Below are 23,446 nucleotides of genomic sequence, written 5' to 3' on the forward strand. Positions count from 1 at the left end.
GAGCAGCAGTGGCAGAGGGGGGGTGGCAAGAAGCACAGGCGCATCCGTACAGTGCACTGTGCCGTCACTGAAGAAATCACAGAGGGCTATCTAGGGGTCATCAATCACTAATCCACAGTGGCAATAAACCCATTCGGTGCCGAACAAGGTATTTCGCTTTGGGGGTGGGTTTAGCCAAGACTCAGACTCAGCCCAGGCCAGGCTGCTCTCCTTTATTTGAGGCCTGGGACAAGCCTGGACCATGACCAGGTTCCATATTCATTCCGACAACGTATTTTGCGGGGATGAGCGAGGGCCTGGATAACGAATGCCCTAGAGCCATCATTCCATCATTCACAATAGAACGAAGAATAAAAAAGAAGCTATTCGGAAGTGCCGAATCCTTTGTTCTCCGAAAGCCGCCGAAGTAAAACTGAGGGATATTGTCTTTCTCAACAACAAATAACAATCAACAAAGACAATCGTCTTTTTTATCGCGCGCACACACCTTGGAAAAAGTGTGTTGGGGGGTTGAATCCGCGGTGTTGGAGTCAAGATGGATGGACGGTTTTGGTTATGAGTGGATGGATCGTCAACTAATGTGAGTCTTTTTTTCTTTTTTCTTTACTTTTTAATAAGGGACTTTTCAAGGGAGGATCATTGTCCATTAATTAAAAATTTGCATTTTTCTAATCTGTGTAGTCTAATTGTAATCAATCATGTCTTATTCGTGTCTTGTGTCTTGTCTGGCGGAGAAATACAGTGTCGTCGTGTCTTTGCCAATACGAGTTGACATGTAAGACAAAAAAGGGCCGCATTGTTGGGCGATCAGCCTTGGCGGTGTTTACTCAATAAGGAAACTGGTGATGTTGTTTTGATGACACTGTCTTGACAATAGAATGTATAATTATTAGCCCCAGAATGGAGGATAAGTCAGATCATTCATTCCCCTGGCCGAAAATAAAACAGAAAAGTGAGGCTTCGTGAGCTCGGGCCTTTCCATGAACTGATGGTACGATTACCTCGTGGGAATGTTCTGGGCTTACACTATCTTGTATTCTCTCCGTTCGTGTAGCATCGCAGGCTGATGAGAGCAGAGCAATATGCAAACACTGTGTATGCAGAAAAGATATTTGGGATGTTCACAAAATGGAAATATTCAGCCAGCCTGCGGTGAGACTATTGAACAAATGAGCATGCAGATGCAGGCCTCACTGCCCTGGTTGTTCCGTGGCCAAGCCAGACTTCACCACGTACTGATTGCGGGGGAGGAGGCTCCGCGACTGCTGACAGGGGGGAGGGAGTGAGAATAAGCTCCATTTGCAGCAGGCTACCAGATTGAGCGAAGCTATCGTTATGCGAACCATACCATCCATCCATCCTCTCCCCGCGCGGGTGATAGATACGCACAAAAGGCCACATGGCAAGTACAGTGTATTATATCTGCTGACTGTCGCTGAGGATGACTGCCTACGAGAGTAAGAGGCTGCGATATGTTGCAGCTGACGGCAGCCTGAGCGGCTGAGTAAATATTGCCTTTCTCGAGACCCTGATTTGCAATAAGATGGATGGATAGACGATCAGGATACACATCTGTAGACATGGAGGTATTGATAAGGCAGAGATGGATGGAGGCTGAGGAAATCACCTGCATCTCTTGTCGAGATAATCTGAGACAGTGGAACTAGTTCTTGATCAAACCCCATGATTTGACAAGCGCGCATGTGGTCTCTACAGTAGAGTTACAGTTACAATCACCGAAAGGCGGGGGGAGGGACAAATACAGTAATGGGGGGTTGGGGGATTCATGGTTTGGGAATGGCTCGTCACATGCTGAAACGAGACGGCGGATGATATGATACTGATCAATGACTAGAGTTTCGCGCCACGGTGAAAAAGCGGTGATGCTTTATATTATCGACAATGACAACGACTCGGTAGTCAATAAGAGAGATGGTAACAGAGTTTCGTCATGATTCAATATTGTTGTGTTTTCTCGGATCCAGATTGAAGCCGAGGTTATAGAGGTTCTGAACCTGGAAATCTGGGGTCAGCTTACAGGGGTTACAGGGCAGCTCCCCTTCCGCGGGAACCCTGTACATGTTCGGAGCCGCTCAAAGGTCCACGGGTAAGTTATGTCTATTTCGGTGTAGATAGCGTATGCTGGAAGGCCTTAAATTCTTCGTATCCATGTCCTCAGCTCAACCAATATTTCAAGCCTCGACCGTTAACTATTGAAAAGTCTATTTATTCCGAGACATTAAATCTGACCCGACTAGCACCATTGACCATGGGAGTTGCCGAACGTCAAACTTTTTCTAGCTTGACTCAATTTTTCTTTCTCTCGTTAGAGTTGGCCGCCACTGAGCAACGATTTGAGTCAGTCATGGGTCACAGTGTGTCGTGAGAGTTACCCCATGAGTCGGCTTCACACCCATTTTTCTTGGCGGGAGTGGTTGGTAGCCTTGTCGGGCTCTCGTAAGCCACGCGTATTGACTCTCTCACCGCTGGACGGGCGAAGTTATCATGAATCAAGAATGAGATATCTTCAGTCTCAAACGAGATATCTTATAACTGATCATTACTGATGAAATAGATAGTGAATGACTCTTATCTAACCCCCCGCAATGCCAAGCTCCGACTCTTGTATCTCCCGCTCCGGCTTCGGCCCGGCTTTGTGGACATCCGGACCGGACTCACAGAAAAATCTTTGATCAAAATTTGATGGTTATAGATCCAGAATTAATCGCACAGTGGATTAGAATTCTGGGGAAAGGTCAACAGAATTTTTAAGAAACAGAAATGGGGCCTCGTTTTCGGTTCCGTTCCGTCGAAGCGGGGGAAGCAAGCTTGCACTTGCAGCCGTTGGCGACAAGTAAGCCGAGTTGTCCGACGGATTGTTCCTGTGCCTGTCAACTACTGTTAGCTGTGATGATCTGCGAGCAGTGGTTGCAAGGCTGCAAGGCGTCCAGTCAGTTCCTCTGCGACAAAGATTTTAATGAGTATGATTGGTTGTATCGTAGGATTTGAGTCTGGGCGTGTTTGCCTCACAACGACGTCACGACGACTAAAACATGTTTTGATAATTTTTACATCCCCACAATTATGTTTCTACACAAAAAAGAAAGACAGAGAAAAATGTAACAAAGTTACGGAAGTTGAATAACCGGTTTGTGACGTCGTTGGTTTCGAGGGCAGCGGCCAAAGTCTCCCGTCCGGGATTAACGGTTGTCAGTTTTGATGATGTCATTTGCCCTGAATTGAATCTCACAATCGGTTCCGGGATCTTGGGCTTTTCTTGGGGCGTGTAATTCTAGATCTGTCTAGCAGATAATTGTTGCTTTGATGCTACAGTATCAATTACTTTGCATCGCATTGAGGCTTGCTGCTTGGCAATCTTACACAACGACGTAATTGACGACTAGACGATGTCTCAGGAGAGGAAGTCTTGCTTACTGATTGCCACGGAAAGCGGCGATGTTCAGGCCGGAGTTGAATAGCTCCGAATCAGCTCCTCATTGACAATGCTGATCTGCCTCAGCTTGGGCCCTGCAGATAAGATCAACGACGGTGAGAGTTAGATGTGGGTGTCGTTGATCTATTCAGTTTTAGTTTGCAGAAATAATTTACTTGCCAATTATGACATGACCTGGCCAGGGCTTGTTTGGTAAGGCGTACGAAGTAGCTGATGGACCTACATACTCCAAGTGCTGGTATTTACTTTCTTCATCTTATTTCCGGTAGTTACAACTAATTACAACTTGAATATGTTTTCTAATTACTTCATCTTCATCACATTCTAGCAAAACGACACTGGAATGTCTCGTAGACCAAACACGAAACGCGTAGTCAGGTGACATCTATCCTTGACCCCCGCAAACCCAATATCACAAATGCTCGCACCAATCATCGCATGGAAACAACGTGACGTGATCTGCCTCGCATCGCCTCGCCTCGTCTCAGCCCGCGGACAGACTGTTGCATGCAATGCTATGTTAACCCTCAGCGACGTCATCATTACAGAATCCTACCATTAGGATGCAGAGCACCAGTCGCTTCCCCAGTCTGGCCCCTGCACCACTCAAACACTTCACCCCAACTCCCTCACCCCCAGAACCTCAACCTCGCCGTCCCAGACCGTCCCGCGCGGGCTCATCGCGCAAGGCCTCGACGAATCACGCCTGCGTGCCGTGTCGCAAGACGAAGACCAAATGCGACGGCAAGCAGCCTTGTGCTCGGTGTCAGTTTAGCAGTAATGTCTGCGAGTACGATACTAAGATTTTGTCCGGTGAGAGGCTGAATCGGCTTACTCATGCGTATAATGAGCAGAAGTCCAAGTTGATGGAGAAAGAGGCGAGACTTGTGCAACTTGAGACTATGCTTGCGGCTATGCGTGTGGGGACGGACGCTGAGGCTGCGGAGATTATGTCTTGGGTCAGGATAGGGGAGCCGGTTGAGGCTATCGTTTCCTACATAGAGTCCAAGAGTAATGCTGTTGTTGTACCGCAAAGGTAAGTTTGTGCGAGTGATGTGCTGTGAATTTCTTGCATTTTCAAGTGAAAATGGTCTCATCTCACTTCACTCTCAATGAGATTATCCTTTTAGTGAACTCTTCATCTCACTAGAATCATCCGAGTTTGAAATACTCCATCGTATTTGATTTACTAACCATCCTAGACTCGTCGGAGTAAACCATCAAGCCAAGAGCAAATTCATAGAAACACTCTTCGACAGATCAGAATGGCTCGACGGCACAATCTTCGAAGCCGAAGCCGCCTCCATCGATCTTGGCTCACGTACCCAAAGTTACTTCTCCTATCACTTCGGCAACCTCCCTTTCTCAAGCGGTATAAAATCGAACCACTACCCAGCCGTAGCTCAACAAGGCCAGTTACAGAATTACTACGCCAAACACAACTGGGCCATGATGACAGCCAACGACGGACACGGCGTGGACTCTGTGACGAAGGCTTGGGCTGATACGTTGAAAAAGGCGAGACAGTTGGTCACTGAGGGTGCGAATCCTGATGATTTGACGGGCACGTTTCCGTCTGTTGCGGCGCTTTTTGATAAGGATGAGTATGAGAATGCTTCGATGATAAGTAAATGGGCTGTGCAGTTTATTTATAGTGCGAGAAGGCAGGATTATGCTTTTACGAGTATGGCGGCTGTGTGGGTTGTTTGGGTTGTCATGAGATGGCAAATTAACCCGACTCCTGAGACCTATGCTGTGAGTTCTTGATTTTCTCAGAAGCTATTTTGAGAGAAATCATTTGAGATGTGTGGAATCTTTACTAACTATGGTCTAGGATATGCCTGATTGGATTCGTCCGACGGAACTTCAAGTCTTTGTTCCTCATATCGATATGTTGGACTGTATATCGTGGCCTTATTTCAGGGATTATATCATTCAACACCCGGAGATGCAACATGGTGAACTACAGTGGCTTGCGGCGTGTACATCGAGCGTGCAAGCTCATTGGGATGGGACGATTGAGGAAGCTATCTGTGTCAATGAAGCAACGGGGCGAAAGCGCTTCACACCAGAAGCCGAGGTAAGTTCCCAAATCTCAAAATCCTTGATGCATAGCTGATGAGTGTAGGCTGCGGTGAGAGATCTACGGAACTGGTCACTCGCGGCATCATATCGGGCGTTTATGCCTGGTATAGACGGGAATATTCCTATTAGAACGGTTGAAGACGCGGGAGTTTCATGATGGGAGCATACACGAGCGATTTGATTTGGGGACAAGCATTATTACACGAGGCAACAGCATTTGCATTTGGGAGTTTCATCTATAGACTACAGGTATACGGCTACTGGGCATATTGATACACGGGAATGGCAGTACGGAGTCTAGTCTTTTCATTCAAGAACACCTTTTTTACTTGAGAATTTATTTCTTCAACGGTCATTCTGGCACTGTGACTATTCTGTGATTGCCATGAAACTCGGTGCGGAGCAGTCACTTGAGCCTCCGACAGCAGTGTATACACTCTTGACTAAGAATACCGCATGTTATTCTTTACTCACACCTTGGCAAAACCATGGATGTGCAGTGCGTATCGCGCTTGCCTCACCAGCAAAGCACCGTCACTGATTGCAACGAGGGGTGCAATTCATGTCTTTTCTGCAGAGGCGTCTCTTCACCCGGGGAATCCGTTACAGACAACACCCTGTTTCTGCATCTTGTCAAGCAGACTCTTCACTCCCACAATCCTCGCTCTCCAACCCCTACAACATTCTTTTCATTTTTCTCTGCTTCTATATTCTGGTGTTTGTGTCGTGCTGCAAGCAACAAGCCGACAAGTCTGTGCAGCTCAGTCCAATGGGATCGAAGCCGGGCCATGCAACACTCCGATTGCCGACAAGCAAGAAATCTTTCTGTAACAATCCTATGACAGCTTCCATCTCAATTTTATGGTAAAAGAGAGCAGTTGTCATGAAATCAGACTGTTTCTGGCGATCTGTGTCTTGACAGGGTCATCCGCAATTAACAGCAAAGCACACGGAGAAGATTCCCAGAAACCCACGGCAAACCTCTTCCAGATGAAGGAATATTCGACAAAGTGCCACCGTAGTGACTCATAAGACGTAGCTATCCGTTGAAGCGAGAAACAGCCGTTTCGAGTATAAATACCCCCTTGTCTCTCCCCGAGCTCTCTCTTCTCTCCTCTTCTTGTCTCATCTCCTTTCATATACAATACTTTGATCCCCTTTCACCTGTTCTTTCTTATATACTATCGACTCTGGAGGCTCTTCAAGATATACGCTGGGCCTTATCCCCTCCTACATAGCTTGAAGACGTCTGACGTCGAAACGAAATACTCTTGCTTCCTCTTGGTGCTCTCACCGTGCCCGAGTCTTATTATATAACATCTTCGCTGGACGGCCAAATCAAGAGACGAAAGAGCTCTTCGACGCTTCCCGAATGCCCTCTCCGTCCATCGAGATACTGGCGGTGGCCCGTTGTAAGTCAAGTCCTGCACTGTTGTCACTCTTGCTGCATTACATCTTTGTTCAACGACTGACAATTTAGACAGCTTCAATGAAAAGCGCCGTGAACAAATGGCTTGCTTCCCCACCACCTGCGGAGATAAATTCGCTCGCGTCTCTTGTCATTCATGCAGGAGATTGGCCTGTTGTAAGTCCAGTCCTGCACTATTGCCATTCGTCACTAACAGGTTCACATATACTATATACAACCAAATAGCGAAGTGCAAGGATTGCTCGCCTTCTTGCTATTGCCACTTTCACACACCAACAAGCGAGTACTCAGTGGTGGTCCTGTCATTGTAAGTCAAGTCTTGCACTGTTGTCACTCTTAGTGCATAACATCTCTGTTCAACGACTGACAATGGAGACATCATCAATGAGAAACGTCGCTCGGATGGCCTGTTTCCCCGCCATCTGTGGTACGGTTGGACTCGATTTGTTCGCGTCTCTCGTCTTTGACTGAGTGGGCTGCCCTGCTGTAAGTCAAGGCCTGCACTGTTCTCACTTCATATCACTAATATCTTTGCATATACTATACGCAATAGTGAACACCGAAGCGCAAAACTTGTATGCCTTCTCATCGGTGTATTCAACACCCCAGCATCTTCCACTCCTCTAACAACTCACCTGGTGCCAAGTACCGGGCTCTCGTGGAGGGGCCGGGCGAGTCTGTGACCATGAGACCTGGGCAATACCATATAACCCTTGGACTTTCCACATCTATCCTTGACCTTCCATTATACACCTTCCACTACGGACACATCGTCACAAGACCCTCCTTATCCAGACCTCACCATTTTCAGGTCTCGGAAGACCATGTTATATGCCGGCGCCGTCATAACCGACCTCACAGCTGCTCCCAAGAGCTCGATGTTTACAACTGACCAGCAGCTTTACCTGTATTGTGGCAAGCATATTGCACTAAGAAGCCTCTGGCAGAACATGACCTGTTGTAAGTTGAGCTGTGCACTTGTTACTTCCTGTCGCTAACATTTTCGCATATAATGTACAGTCGATGTCGATTCGTCAAGGGCGTCAACCCTCTGTGCGTCTTCCCAGCCTATATACGAAGAACCAACTCAGGACACCACAACTGTGGTCCCTGCGGCTAGCCACCGAACATGGACGCTCAGCATTCTGATCTATATATGTCATTCTATAATGCCTTTTTACGGGAAAAAAGCGAGACTGGTCAACGAGTACCGGTTTGGAACAGTCGCTGTCCTCGTGTCGAAACAAAACGGGAGACAAGCGATGTGGCCGCCTTCCTTGGCACAAAATACAGAGATGCCTATCACGCATCCACCCAGCAGGACCAGTTACAAAACACGACTTGTGTTGATGCCCAGTACTGTCATTATTTGAAGCTCTGAGACATTATATATAACATCCCATTAGGAGCGATGATACCGACAGCGGACGGCTGATGATCAGCTTTCCGTGGGCTTTGCTGGCTGTATTACCATCCCAACACTGGCCATGTCCCTGTGAAGGTATGTGCTTCGTATGTTTGTCATATCACTGGAGCATCTAACATATGACAGATCACTCCGAAGCTGGCCCTCAGAGTTTTGTTGTTAAACTTGCAAAACATCTGAAGAGGAAGCACTGTCGTGGCTTGTTTCCTTGCGCCACGAACAGCCAGCACTTTGAGTCCAGGTTTCGGAATCTACTAGCATTCCTCAGATCCAGTATAACTATCGTTGCGGCTTCTGGGACAAGACTCCGATTCGGATGATACGACGCGAATTGAACTATTATATTATATACATGTTTGGTCGGCCCTGTCGTCCCAAGGTACGCACTACTTCCCTCTGTTGGCATTTCATCGTTCGAATTCGCTAACTCAAGCTTGTAGACCAGCTTGATGCTTTCGTTTCTACGGTTGTCCTCCTGAAATATCACCAACTGATTTACCAGGAGCTGTTATTGCGCTGGTAAGCATTGCCTCTCCTACTTTCTTGCTTGTACTAATATGCTGATCTTAGGTATGAGCAAGAGCGCAGTGTCCCAGCGTTCTAGCTTGTCATACCTCCTTGAACAGCGCCCTGGTTGGTGACGACAACGGGCAGTAACGAGGTTCACTGAGCAACTGCGCCCTGCCGTCTGATGGACGGAACTCCTTACCCCCTGACTACTGAAAGCCGGCAGTATCTACCTAATGAGCGTGCGCCAGTACCTGGCACTGTTCCTACCCAACCGCGACAAGGCTGCACTTCGACCGTCCTGCCTGAAGAGAACGGACTGACGAGAGGGCACAAGGACGGGAGAGATGTCGCAGACTGTCCTGGAACCTTATGCGGTATGAAACACACTCCTTTTAGCTTCCCTTGTCAACACGCACTTCCTGGATTTTTGGTATCGCGTCTTTAAAACGTGTACTTCTCTGCTGTCAACCAGATCTTCACTGAAGAACCGCCCGATAGAACGGCCTTTGACAATGGAGTCAACGATACAGTGACTCGTCTGTTCAAACAACTAGAAGCCGCGCACACCGCGGTGCCTTTCCAGATATGATATCTATCCATTAGGAGGTCTTGTTGACTCAATGGATTCAGACCTGAGCAGGTGGAAGGTTCGCACGGGCTCTATTCCCTTCGTGGATTGATCCATATCAGTGAGCGAGTCAAGAACTTTCAACGTGGTCACGGCCACGGTCCCAGGCCCGGATGTTTTGTTTCAAGCTACACATGCCCCAAGTGGCTCGTTGATGCTGGAAACAGGAATCGTCAAAGGCGTTCTCTATTCGAAGCGTTGAACCCATTTTCTATATACTATAAACATCACCAACAAACGAAAGGTCAGCATTATTATGACCTTCTTACGGCTCGACAGCCCGCAGTCGAAAGTGTTGTATTGATCCTGGAAGTTCAGATGGGCAGGACCTTTGGTTGGTTGGTGTCACGATGAGCTGACGTCTCTGCTGTCCGTCGGATATTTGCAGAACGACGAACAAAGCATCACGGCTTCAGGAACAGTAACTACCCAATTCACCGACTACCCTGACATTTATCTTGATAAGCGTTCATTGGTGCTTTTCTGATTGCATCTGAACACTCGCAATCTATGCCTATACATGCTACATCAAGTTTCCACTCTGCCTGCGCGATGATGTACTGGCAATCTCGGTACTGGTGTCTGCAATAATCTTCAAACCCTACTCGCCGGCACTGGAGTTGCGGATACCATAAACCAGAGAACCTGGGAATCGCCGAGGAGGAAGAAACAACCCAGCGGAAGTGGCTCAGCATTGTGACCAGTCCATCTTGCCAACGACATACATTTGACACAGAACACCACTCGATGCTTGGGCAATCCGTGATTTTTCTAAGCTTGGTACCCTATCAACAAAGTGTCGAAGCTATCATGGAAGCGAGAGCAATTCCACAGACTGAAACACTGCTACTTCATAGCGTCGCTCTTCTCTGTGACCAATACGTCGCAAGACGAGGATGAGGGTCCACTCTTGATACGAGTTCAATATCTCGATGGCTATAATCCTCGTGCTGGCGTCCATACACTTACCAGCGCCCTCATATCGAGGGCGTCAGCCATACAAAGAGCCGGACGCGCTGGGTGAACGCAACCGGGCCTGTGTTATCGCCTGCAAACCGTTAGAACATATGTCAACACCATGCTCGACTACACACCTCCCGCGATTATGCGAGTGCACGACAACCTTTCGGCTCACCTGCGCCGCCTCGCCATACAAACGAATTTACCTCACGAGTCTACAGTTTCAAGCACAGCTTATACTGGACTCTATCACCCGATCTACCAGCAGATAACTTTGTGGTATATACCCTGAACCTCAAAGCGACAGACCGATAGTATGAACTTTCTCTGCCTTAAGGCACAGGATACGTCGATGTTCCTGCCAGGAACCATCGATGAGACCATGATTTCGGAATGTTTTACAGTCTCTTTTACCATTATTCAATCATTTGGTAGAAGAAAAGTGGTTGGCACAACTCGGGCTACCTCGGCTAAAATCCCTATATATATGTATGCATCGAACTGAAAAGACGCGGTGCACAGAATGCCACATTGGGTTGCTCCTGCTTTCAGTATAGCAAGTTGACCTCCGCGAAACGAGTCCGCTCATGCTGTGGCGCCCATCATCTCGTCATCCTATCCATCTACTTCGACCTGATGGACAGAGAGACCAGTGCACCGAGTGTCCCATGTCTCACACATCTCAGCAAGCAACATCAACAAATTACGGATGGGACTCTCATGATCGCCGCTCGAATACTTCGTGCTAGTATCGCCGACCACAAAGCGGAAACAACTAGCTCCCGAAAAGGTAGGTTCATTCCACATGATCTGAGTGTATTCAAAATAACAATTGTTAGTTTATATATATTGTCGTTCTCCAACTTCGGCCCAAAGAAGCAAAAGAGGCTACAGCAAGACCATGACGACTTGGACTCAACGTCGGTCGAGCTGCTTGTTTCGCGCAAGGAGCTCCGACTACTTCACCGGAATCGACCGCCTCGTTTGCCTAGCGGAAGCCCATATGTATCGTACCCTATATACAGTCCATCGAGCAACAGCAGAATCGGACCAGGTCCCCTGGACAGCAAGATATATACGAAACGGTCTTTGCATCTTCCTGATCTTGTCCTTGGCGCAGTAGACCCAAATGTTTATCTCACTGCTTCTTTCATCTTCTTCGAACGACACCTCCTGCATCAGCGAAGAGACGCAGCGGTCTCGGTTGAGGAGACTGGGACAACTACCGGGAATGGCAATGCAACGGAAGTTCAGTCCCGAAGTCACACCCGCAAGCGAGAAACTGGAAGGGCTGCTTACACGACTAAATGGCGTTTGTCAATGCACCGCCCACAACGAACTCGGCGACCTGTTACGCCCTTTATATCATGTTCTATATATACACACTCATCGACTCAGGATGCTCACTACACTGCTTCAACAACACCAAGTGGTTCACATTCCTGACGAAATTCGAATGGCATCACTGACCCTCCCGTGATTCCAGTTGAGTTTCAGCTACTGAGAGCAGATTGTTGATCAAGACCTGGCATTGTTTCTCGTTTCGCAAAGCCTCTTCCATCTTGGCATATTTTCCGCGATGAGTTCCTTTGCAGGAATACACTTACCCATGATATATATTATATCTACTCATTCTTTTCATGCGCTATTGGCCGATGGGTACCCAGACAAACTTCAGACCATGGAAGGCTCAAGTGCTTCCGCAGCCGATGATGCTCCCGAAGACGGCCGCCAGGACCTCGCGCAGCAAAGCGACTCTCTTCAAATGCTTATCAAGGCAGAAGGCCAAGTCCCGTTTCAGCACGTCTTGATGTGGAGTACCGGAGAAGAAGAAAGGCTCAATACTAGCCGTATGAGGACAACCAATATGTCATATAACTCCCTGGCGCATGGCTTGCATAACGAACAGTATCCCAAAGCTCCCACAGCTTTGGAGCTAACCCTCGATGAAAGCCAAACGAGGGAATATATCGAGGTTGGGTTGGTGACAGGGGGCCCTTCGTTCCCACGACCAACACATGTCAAGTCCCAAGCTTCCAAAGACTCATATATACTACCTGAATGAGTCCTTGGGGCTGAAGAACTTGGATCGAATCCTCTTTCAAGAAGCCCGAGAATGAGAATATTACTCTCTGGTGTAACTGTCATGGATGCTATGAAGCTAGTTATTGTCTCAAGTACCACCTTAATTTTCGACGGTCGGTATGGCTACCAGTTTCTGGAAGAAGGAGATAGAGGTTTGCCAACAGTCTTATCTCCTGTGTCTTAAGCGCCACGACATTGGCAGTCCCGCCTAGTACGCCTCTCATCATGAACTCGATTATACAGTCGCCAGTCTTCCCTGTCTTCGCAAGGATATGAAGCGCTCTGACGCGCAGAAGACCCCGATCACTTCAGTGGCGCCTGTCGGTGGCCCTGATCTTCCGCCCTTCTCTGGCGCTTGCGAAGTGAGGGACGGGGTCTGCACTGAAGAAGAGTCTGATGGCGGTTCTCTTCTTCCTGCGCCCCATCCTGGTCTGCCATCTAGCCCAGCCTAGCTGCCGAACGAGCGTCTGTTACGTCTTGGAAGTCTCGCAAATCTCGAGCGTACGAGATTGCGCTGTCCAACAAGACGTAATTGCGACATCATCTGGTGTCAGTCCCATTGGATTACGCCAATTCTTCAGTCGACGGCGGAACTCTGCCAATGGCCCCAAGCAATACCACGTTCAGGCTGTCTTTGCACACCACAAACGCAAGAGCGACAGGGCTGTTGAAACCAAGGCCACTTGGTCAATACACTCTGCCTCTGAGCCATCACGGGAGAATGTGAACTCCTCAGGAGGCAGCAGAAGAAAACATCAGAACTCATCTGTCGAAATGCTTCGCAAGAGCAATGATGCCCTATGTCTACGAATGATATTCACCGGCGCCTGTTATATAAACGGCTTCTATGTATCCAGACTCACCGGATGGAACAGCGCCACTTAGGTCGCATCTTCGCTTTGGGGGGTAAGCAGTGCCCATGATCGGTTACATTTTCGGCGACCATAGGAACAAGTTCCCAGGAGGACTCAAGGGCCATGTTCCGTCTGTGTCTCTGGATTCATCAGAATTGAAACGCCTCCCGTCTGTCTCACTAGGAAAAACCCTGTTGTCAAGCACGCAGCAAAAGTCGAACCCAGTGTGAGTAGGATACATCTCTTTTCGGCACCAACCCCCATCATGCCCCAGACTATAATCTTTACCGCCTATATATATATGGACTTGAGCAAAGGGATATACAACTACGCCATTGTTCACGAAGTCAGCATTATGATCTTCGAAGAATTCGAGTTCGAAACTCCTCCGCTCTTTTGAGAACTCCATGCGATACAATCCAGGCGCTGTTATGCCTCAAGCAACCTACCTACTTCTCTGACTATATTTATATACAATCGCTCAATCTAAACAGACAGACACCATGGCAATCGCCATATACTGCTTTCACGATGATGCGTCTGTGCCATCTTAGGCACCTAGTCGGGGCCAACCTCATCATTCCTATAGAAAGACCAATGCCGGAGGATGAATTTGTTTCTCAGACAATGCGACTTATTATATATCATTTGTGCTTTCGTCGTGCTCAGGGAAGAACGAACGAATCCTGGCATGACGCAACTGCTGGAAGTCAACCCCCCGGTTGGAGCCAGAAGTGAAGCGCACTCTCAGGACCGAAAGCCACCAGCCAAGAGCTTCTGCCTGTACATGTTGCCTCCCGTCACATCTTTGCCCTTACTAGAAGCCCCAGAAAAGGCCCTTCTGTTGTCCCGGAGGGCATTATATATACACAGAAGGCAATTGAAGAGTCTTTTTACCAGGTAAAAATACCAACACTCGAGCATATCCACCTCTTCCTCGTCTTCTAAGATCCAGGCTAAGATAGCAAACCCCCGAGGAAGCGTCTTACAAGATGTAGTTGCGCGCTACATGTGGTCAGAAGGCTGGAGACAAACCATCTGATACAAACTCATCACATGATCGTTCTCGACAAGGAATTTACAATTCTGGGCCATACTTTGATGGAGTTTCCGGCTGTTGAGTCCATGACATGGAGCTACCAACAACGTCAATATCAGCGCACTATCGATGCTGCATCACATGGTGATTCTCCGAGTAAGGAGCTGTCCAAGGTTTCCTCCGCTCCGGTTTCCTTGTAAACCAGATATTGCAATCCACAGAAGAAGATTACACGGCTCTCAAAGAATCACGTCACCATCAGGACTTTGCGAGTCAAGTTTGCCACACGTCAAGCTACTTGTACGTGTGGTTGCCTACCCTAAATAACGGCAACGTTGTCATTGGTGAACCAGATCCCATTGCACGGAATTTCAGTCTGCTCTCACCACCACTCAACGACAATTTCAAAGCTGAGCAGGACAGCTTCATCAAAACATGTACCATGGTCGAGATGGCCCACCTTGTTTACTTCGACAGTGCTCCACATGAGAGTGATGACAACTATCACGAAACGAAGCTATCGTGGGTTCCAGCTACCGCAAGAAACTGTTTGGCCCTTGTCTCACCCTGCTAGCCTGCTGGCGTATCGTCTAAAGACCAGATGGGACTGTAGTATGAGGAACCCTGCGACGGCTTTCGACACCTCAGCGCGACAGAGATGCAATTGGAGGCTTTGACCCTCATCTATCAAGAAACATGGAACTTGAGCAATCTGTCCACGCCAGATGCGAGAGAAATCACTTTTCGCAGTCTGAGCAATGAGCAACGTTTATTCTTGACCCGTTCGAGCATACGACACAATTATATATACGGAAGCTAGTCTTTCCCGCTTCGTTCGATCGGGAGAATGCAAAATATTGCTGGCGAAAAACCCTAGAAGTGTGATTAAGCCGCCCTATTCGAGTCCGATAATGGCGCGCCTCGATGGAATTCATCGAGATGATGCTGAAGGGTGTAGCTGACGTCGAAGTCAACAATTATATAGTGGCCAGTTTACCACTTTTGCGACTCCGTTTGCAGACTTATTGCTCTCGATTTGTTCATCCCTCACAGAACATGGAGCTGACCGCCGTGGCAAGCAATACAGCAAGGAAACGTCTTTTTGCTCCGATTCCCCGTCTTCCTCAGGCTCCGCAACTTCCAATGAACAGAAATGCGAGCCGAAGCAAGAGGAGAAACAAGGCCCGAATCAAGGCCCGTATGGGTTACTGACAAGACTTGACGAGGACATGGACGTCGACATGGCTGGTGAACCTGACGCCCAAGAACAGCTTCTGCTGACAGCGGCACCACACGCCTCTCACCTTCCTCCTGCTGAGCCTCAGGTACAATACCCTGGATCCATCTCGCTGGCCTATCAAGTGCTTGATGGCCGATACGGACGGTTTGATTGACAGCCCAAAGCACTGTCATAAACACCTTGCAAGCCAGCCTAGGCCGGACGACTAAACTTCGCTCCATATAGTATATGTATCCAGACAGCAGCGGCACTGTGCTTTCTGCAGATGTTACTGGCGAAGTGTCGGCACATGAGTACGTCTACGACTTCAGACAGCGCAAAGTACGGGACGTTGCCACGCCAATTGGAAACAAGACAAATGACGCCAAACTCCACGACAAATTCGTCCAGTACATGCGGGAAAGTGAGCCCAAGGACTTGGAGCATGCCTTAGCTCCCTTTATCGGAACCGGGCACTTTGCTTATCATCCCGTGCTGCTCGAACTGCATGGCATGGAGGCAGACAACCATTTTGGTCCGATGACGCGTGACGAGATGGCCGACGATCTCCCGGTTCTTCGAGAATCCGTCTGCAACGACTATTTGCTTCGATTCACTTCGTATACATGCAAAGCGAACCAAAAGACTTCGACAGACTCGAACCGATCGTATTGAAAAAGGGAGACTGGGTTTACCATTCCCCTCTTGGAGTTCTACATCCATATTTACATTTGCAGTGCAAACACGGCCACTCTTGTCGTTGGTGGCAGGGCTATATATATTTGATGCGCTCTTTGTTCGAACAGACGGTGACTGAAGGACATCAGTTCATTTCGAGACGCCAGACAGCCCATCGGTGGATTTGACGCCGAGTATACCCCGGACCGAAGCCATAGGATGGCTATGGGGATCAGTGGCTCATGACCAGTACCGGTCACATATGAGGCTCCAAGGATTGGAGAAGGACATGGGTAATCTGATCAGCTTGAACGGAGCTCCACTGACTCCAAATGAGCACAAACTACGATAAATAACTTGAGGCTATATCAACGGGGTTTATCTTTACCTTAACCGTTTGGTCCCCTGTATGTTCATTTCCTTGATCATCATACAATACTTACGATACTAACGACATACAGACACAACGAATAAGAGAGCAGATCGCCTCAGTAAAAAAGGAAATTGAGTTCATCAAAGAGGCAGTTGTTGCCGAACAAGGACGCAATCTAGTCTACTATTATACAGCAACGGGAAAACCTTCATCACGGGAGGCAAAGATCGCTGTTAGGTGACATTTCAACTCTCGTTCGATTTATATATGTACTACGCCTCAGGCAGCACGTACTTCCGACCATAATGGAGCCGCACTCCTGAAGCCTTTTGAACCAGCACCTCTTTGATCGGCTCATCAGAGGTCCACTAGGAAACTGCCATGCGCGCTGTCGCCATTCGTTGCGTTCTTCTAAGAAGAAAGAGCCCATCCATTGTGCGGCCTGTTCCGAAACTATATATTATTCTTACCGCGAGAAATCAGACATTTACAGGCGTGGTTGGCTTCCAATTGTATTTCCGGTTCGCTACGACCCGGACATTGCTTCGCGGACTTCCAATGGATATAACGCTCTGACTCTATGACACGAGCGAGTCTTCGTAGAGGGGGAAGAACAGAAATTCTTGGTGTTCACCCCTTGCGAACAAGATAACCTTCGCCACGGCAAGCGGAGTGAAGCTATCAACAACAAGCTGGGTGTCATGAATGTTGGCTGCGTGCCTCTCCCAAAAGGAGTACTCTTCACCTGGAATGATCATATCATTGATGTCCAGTACTCCATGATAGACTGGCCAACGAAATGGGCACAGGGAAGACGAAAACCTTCCTCGCTGCTGTCGAGATGCGACAAAGTGTCTTGGAACTATCACTAGCATACGTGGCCACGGAGGCTATCTAAATATAGGAGCTTTCTCAGATGCTGCTTAGCAAGGACTGAGAAATCAAACTCGCTTCACCGCACATGGAGACCGGCATTCAGCCTGGCGCTCGAACAACGGCAAGATGTTAATCCTTCAATCAACGTTATGTCAAACTCGAGTTTTGGGGATCTAGCTGCCATAACCAACGCGATAGCGATATAGGCACCTATCGCGGACAACAGTACAACGTGTTGCGGCTGTGTGTGTCTTCCAAGACATCTACCAAATTATTCGCAGATCCCCAATTCGCGATGTCTCAAAGCGAAGGAACTAGATTTGGCACGCCGACTCGAGCCAGTGTACATCCCTTGTTGGGGCAAAAGACCAGACACCGAATCGTGCATTCTGTAGCGAGAGCCTTCCGGCAGAGTATATCTGCATGGTGTATGAAAGCCTTCCCGGGTGATCCTCCAAACAGAGAGCGAGCGTACATGCCATACCAGCTCTTCTACATGCGGGGGCAGTTCTTAAACACTGGCGCGCGGAAGATCGACAAAAGGAAGACGAACAAGAGGACCAGCGACCCAAGGACGAGTTAGCCAAGACTATACTATATATCTCGGTACCGGTGTAGTCTTCCACCAACATTTCCCAGGTCCACCTCGCATTCAATAACACGTATCTTCTCACCTTGCAATCGGAACAGCGAGGTCTTTGATCCAGCTGGCTCTGAGGCCAGGGCGGCAGCAAAATACCTGGCTGTGGTCGTGAGCAAGGCGACCTTCGACATATTGCCCCAATACCTGGTTGCAAAGGCTGAAGGTCTTCGTCGATAGATCTTGCCCGCTACTGTACGCCAACTGGAGTGTATAGTATATGGAACGATGTGGTCAAAAATGACCACGGGATTAGTATATATGTTCTTATCTCCCGGAATACTCATTTCTTTAGATATACGTGTTTGGGACGACAAGATGATAGCACAAACCCATATCCGGTGCTATGGGAGAGTTTGTGCTGCAAGTCAGTCGTCTAGAACTGGTGAACCACTTGAGCGCCTCGGATTCTGGTACACCTCAAGTCCATGTTGAGGAAGGAAGGGTTTTTCATCGACACTCCCAAGCAATGGATTCCGGTCCGGTCCTGGAGTGTTAACCACTATAAATACTTTCCGTTCTCCTCGCTTAGCCTCGTGGCAACCCTAACATCGCGGCAGTCATGGCCATCCCACGATGGCGGCTGGAGACAACGCTGGAAAAGGAATCGGCCCATATGGAATTCCCCGGAGCCGACATCTTCTTGTACAGCGTCAAGCACTGGGAAGACCTCACAGCCGGCGAAGGTGGACGCCTCGGCCGTCTCTCCGATGCTCTTATAAAAGACGCGGCAGCCAACAAGAAGTGCCGCGATCTCATCACGATGGATGGAAAACATCGTTTCGAAGATAGTCCTATCAACGACCTTACATTGAGGCTTGGCACGTAAACACCCGAGACCTACACCGAACGCTTACAGTAGGCTTTGGAATATGGACGACCACGAATGGCGCTGAATTCTACATTTGTTAGAGGATTGAGGTGGAGGAATCATCTTACCTTCTTACGCCCTCAACGCATGATCGCTGGCACATAGCTACACAAGCTTGATATACGTATAGACTTCTTCCGCCGATACCTAGCCAGCATTGCGGCTGGAGAGCCCACTACACGCCTCAATGGGCAGTGCGACCTCGCGCTCTGATAATATTTGAGTGTCGTAACCCCAAAACATTCGCTGTATTACTAGCCAGTTCAAATCGAAGAGCAGCAGCCCAACGCTTCCCAAGTGTCCCGACAAGGCGGAATCAAGCTGCAATGGTCAATGCACAACCGTCTGTGGCTGTCGGGTGCCGATACCGAGGACAGAACTAGGCATGCGACCTCTTACTGTCAACCTCGGTGACGCACCCTGCCAGCCTCTTACTTCGGCCCCATTACGGTGTTGCTGTTGGGTGGCGTACTTCATATATATATATACAGACCGTATGATCCATATGGCGGACGATCAACACGGTTGCCGGAGGGTAGTTTGCTAGAACAGAGTTTCTACCGCAGCTACCACTCCACTCGCTGCTGCTCCTTGTCGAGGCAAGACTGGCCCGCGATAGTTCTGCACCTAAACTGGGAAAGAGATCCCCACCGCAAATCACAATATATCGGCATCGCAACTTTTCTCCTTGACAGCACATACTCGAATGCTGTCAGTTCAGGAGCCACTGAGAACAAACCCGGCCAGCATGTGTGTGCTGCAACTGAGATGTAGCAAAGGCGCTTCTGATGGTTGCCCGGACGATACGTCCCGCCAAGCCCTCAAATTATCATGCCCATGACGACGGAAGACAGTGGCAAGAGCTGAATTGCGAGACAATGAATACATGTGTGGCTGTCGAGAAGGCTCGCTATCGCATGCATGCTCCGCCTGGCTCTGGTTGGATCCATTGTTGCAAGTTTCACTGCTGAACCTCTATACTATACACCATGCTGAAGGGCACTTACTGGTCTACCCGCTCAGTTGAGAACGACGTCGTTCGAGAAATGGCTACGGTCAATTGCGGTGACCAAGGGCACCTACCGCCATGAATCTCTTCTAGATGCAGAAGACCAAGGACTCAGACTTGGACTTCGACTTGATTGAAGCTACCGCTTCTGAGATTTTCGTCGAAGTGACTGTCTCCGGTCACACTTTTGACGGAGATGATCTCATATTTTACCAGCTGAGAGAAGAGGTCGGTGTAGCCGACTATTTTCGACATTCTTAATGCTTTTCCTAGCTGTTTTCTCAATCTAGCCATCGCGAGCAACAGATCGAAGGTTGTACCGCTGTACTCACGCCATAGGGCCACATCTTCTATGGAGACAATTTGATCGCATTATAGATACTCTTCGCAAGTTTCCTCTCCAGCTCGACAACGTCTTCCTCATAGAATACCCAAGTCAACATCTTCCGAACTGTGGCATGGGGCTCTACTTTTTTTATCTATCTGGACTTTGTCTCAAACATCTTATATATACCAAACCACCAAAGCCAACGAAAGAATCGTACATCGCAGAACGATCCAGATGTGCAACTAAGGTTGTTTTGGCTGGAGGATACACCATGCGCAAAACTTTGCAATGTTCCTGTGCTACCAGTGTATGAACCGGGAACAGAGTTGACATATAAACGCTGGCACGTGTACAAAAGACTGGTCTCAAGCCCAAGTCGATGGCATTCAACAAATTTTGAATGAGAGTCACTCTGGACTTACTTCAAATCATTCCTTGTATAACCTGCGGACAGCGAACTGTTCAGGAGCATCATAGAGTTGGTATAAAGCCCGGACAGCGCACCTTCTATGACCCTGCGATACCAATACATCACAACATACATCTCAACATCAAGTAGTCGACCACAGAGGATAGGCTGACAAGGTCGGATTCTGTATTCTTGGTGCACTGTCATTGAAGTAGTGCAGCGAGCACATGTCAACGACAGTGCTGAGTGGAAGACCGATGCGAACCATGTTATACTGCCATTTCTTTTTACAACGACCTGTCGCACCGCGTATATTATAAACACCATTTTGGTTGCCGAAGGATCAACCAGGCTACTCCGCGCTCTTTTCCGTAACACGGCCGGACAAATTCATTGACGTCTAGCATCCTCCGCCGAAAGCTGTTCAACTCTGCCAACGACCACGGCATTCCTGATTGTGTTACCGGCCGGAAGCCATGTCCATGACTTCAACCGTGTTTCCCTCCTGTATTGCCGATTATACCATCAGAAGGCTGGACAAGTAAGCGCTACCGGAAGTCTACATGTCGTCTGCTAAAGAGATTGAACTTGTCTTCGTGTGAATGCACAAGATGAGATATCCAATCTTCACTCTCGTCGAGGGAGGTGACTAAGGCTTGGACCGGAGCAGTTACCCAATTTCACGAAGATGATCAATACCATGGCATTCCGACCCTTTGAAATGGTAATGCATGTTCCGATATTTTGAGGGCTCCTGTGTTCAACTCGTTGACGCGGATGGCGAAGGCTCTACCTGGTTTGTCGCCATTGTACGAATTCGGCGAGTATTCATTTCAGATGAAGCTGGCGGGCGTCGACAAAGTTCTCACACGCAGAAGCGACCTAGGCTAAGTTCTTTACGATGGTTCCGGTGGTGGGGGAGGAGCTCTGCAATGATGCCTGTATCTCAGTCTCGCCCTTTCCAGCCGATGCTCAAGCCTTATTGCTCTCTTCCTGACCCAACACCAAGAACAACAAGATGAATGCGACTTCGCGATAGAGAATATCTCGCTCCGATTTCTTTCATTATATATGGACACCTTGACGAGAATGCTGCGCTTGCAAGCTGAGCTACGTACTGAAACATCAATGCCCCCACCGTGGTCGCGACAGTGGGTGTTGGAGGCGAGGAGAAATACAGATTGCAATATTATAGAAGTGGTATACCTAGCACCGATGGCAATAACCAAGATGATGTCGACATCAAACTTTATCTACAACAGATTTGGACGAGTACTTCCATGAGATACAACAGAAAGTTGGTAATCCAAAAGTCGCAATGCAGCCACTGCCCCGTCGCATGCTGGATGCAGAGACAACTACCGAAGGGTGAGCCCAACCCGGGCTTCTTCAATATCGCCATTGATTTGCCTTCTGAGTATACTATATCGTATGGTCAGTGATTCGACGTTGCTCTCGGCCTGAGCGACTACTATTCGCCTCCTCCAGCACACCAACCTTCTATACAACTCCATGGCTCAGGTCTTTGACCTGTGAGGGAATCTTCGACATTCCAGCACATACGTATTCATGCACAATGAATATGAGTTGCCTTTCTCTTCCCGGGCGTCAATTCAACCTTTAGTGCCTATTACGACAATGCGCCTGACGCCAACTCTCCTCCTACTCCGAAAATAAACGAACCAACAAAGGATCAAAAGGACAAAGGAGAGTGTCCAATATTCAACTGCGAGTCTCGCCTGCGCCTAAATGAGCTTGGGCTGTTGAATAAATTGGTACAAGGATAGCATCTCAAAGCTAATTATTTATGTTATTCCCTTGACCCTCCCGGAAACTCTCCACTCTTAAACTAGGCAGGAGATAATATGGAAGGCTACGGGATACCCTGACCAAGTCCGACTGCCTTACATTTTCAAGAAGGACCTCAGATTAGGCCGGGTCCTAGCAGCTTACAATAGATTTAAAACCGTAGCTAACTATACAAGCTACCTTAATTACATTAGTACGTTATCTATCCCTATCCTAGTATACTTAGCTAACATTCTTTAGTATTAGATATGTTCCCGCTATAACAAACATTATCGTCTCGGGCTTCGACCAAACTATACCATATATCACTCGTGCTGTGACGACCTACGTATATGGGTTGCTATAAACCAAAGCCAGGCACATCTTTCGAATTCGGCACTGGTCCTATTCAATTCAGTACTACTCACTCCCTTCCAATATTAGTATCTATCGACAAGGGCTTGAACAGGAGGATGTGCAAAAGTGTGACTGTTGCGCACAGGACAGACATGATTCAACGAAAGCCCTTTTCACGGTCGCCTCTATCAAAGCCCGAACTGGCACAAACATCTCATCTTACACGCTTCCGACACTCAGTCGTCTACATATACGACTGTGCCGATCAAGACAAATCAGGAAGAGAGTCGAGCTCTCTTCAATCGCCTTGCTCAGTGCGATGACGTTCGGAGTATCCGCATGAAGAAGGATATCTCAATGAAGGGGATGACGGCAAATGTTAGTGCTTGTGGTGGGAGCTCATGCCGGCAGTAATGCTGTTCAACTTC

General features: G+C 48.3%; 5 protein-coding genes across 5 annotated transcripts; all 5 read left to right on the forward strand.

Moving 5' to 3' along the window:
• Window positions 1–4,017: 4,017 nt before the first annotated feature.
• Window positions 4,018–5,696, forward strand: FIESC28_05575 (uncharacterized protein; the record flags this gene model as incomplete). The annotated part of the gene is made up of 5 exons (XM_031159720.1): window positions 4,018–4,490; window positions 4,657–5,058; window positions 5,110–5,209; window positions 5,289–5,534; window positions 5,583–5,696. The coding sequence occupies 5 exons, from the start codon at window positions 4,018–4,020 to the stop codon at window positions 5,694–5,696; spliced, it is 1,335 nt and encodes a 444-aa protein (XP_031016217.1).
• Window positions 5,697–12,173: 6,477 nt separating this feature from the next.
• Window positions 12,174–13,029, forward strand: FIESC28_05576 (uncharacterized protein; the record flags this gene model as incomplete). Its single annotated transcript, XM_031159721.1, has 2 exons — window positions 12,174–12,342; window positions 12,821–13,029. The coding sequence occupies 2 exons, from the start codon at window positions 12,174–12,176 to the stop codon at window positions 13,027–13,029; spliced, it is 378 nt and encodes a 125-aa protein (XP_031016218.1).
• Window positions 13,030–14,487: 1,458 nt separating this feature from the next.
• On the forward strand, window positions 14,488–16,364 carry FIESC28_05577 (uncharacterized protein; the record flags this gene model as incomplete). The annotated part of the gene is made up of 4 exons (XM_031159722.1): window positions 14,488–14,626; window positions 14,692–14,992; window positions 15,456–15,795; window positions 15,936–16,364. The coding sequence occupies 4 exons, from the start codon at window positions 14,488–14,490 to the stop codon at window positions 16,362–16,364; spliced, it is 1,209 nt and encodes a 402-aa protein (XP_031016219.1).
• Window positions 16,365–18,818: 2,454 nt separating this feature from the next.
• Window positions 18,819–19,085, forward strand: FIESC28_05578 (uncharacterized protein; the record flags this gene model as incomplete). Its single annotated transcript, XM_031159723.1, has 1 exon — window positions 18,819–19,085. One exon carries the CDS (start codon window positions 18,819–18,821, stop codon window positions 19,083–19,085), a length of 267 nt encoding a protein of 88 aa, XP_031016220.1.
• Window positions 19,086–20,116: 1,031 nt separating this feature from the next.
• FIESC28_05579 (uncharacterized protein) lies at window positions 20,117–20,397 on the forward strand (the record flags this gene model as incomplete). The annotated part of the gene is made up of 2 exons (XM_031159724.1): window positions 20,117–20,182; window positions 20,230–20,397. 2 exons carry the CDS (start codon window positions 20,117–20,119, stop codon window positions 20,395–20,397), a joined length of 234 nt encoding a protein of 77 aa, XP_031016221.1.
• Between the last annotated feature and the right edge of the window lie 3,049 nt (window positions 20,398–23,446).

Source organism: Fusarium coffeatum (assembly GCF_003316985.1).
Source record: "Fusarium coffeatum strain FIESC_28 chromosome Unknown BRIP53273_contig_120, whole genome shotgun sequence".
NCBI lineage: Eukaryota > Fungi > Ascomycota > Sordariomycetes > Hypocreales > Nectriaceae > Fusarium > Fusarium coffeatum.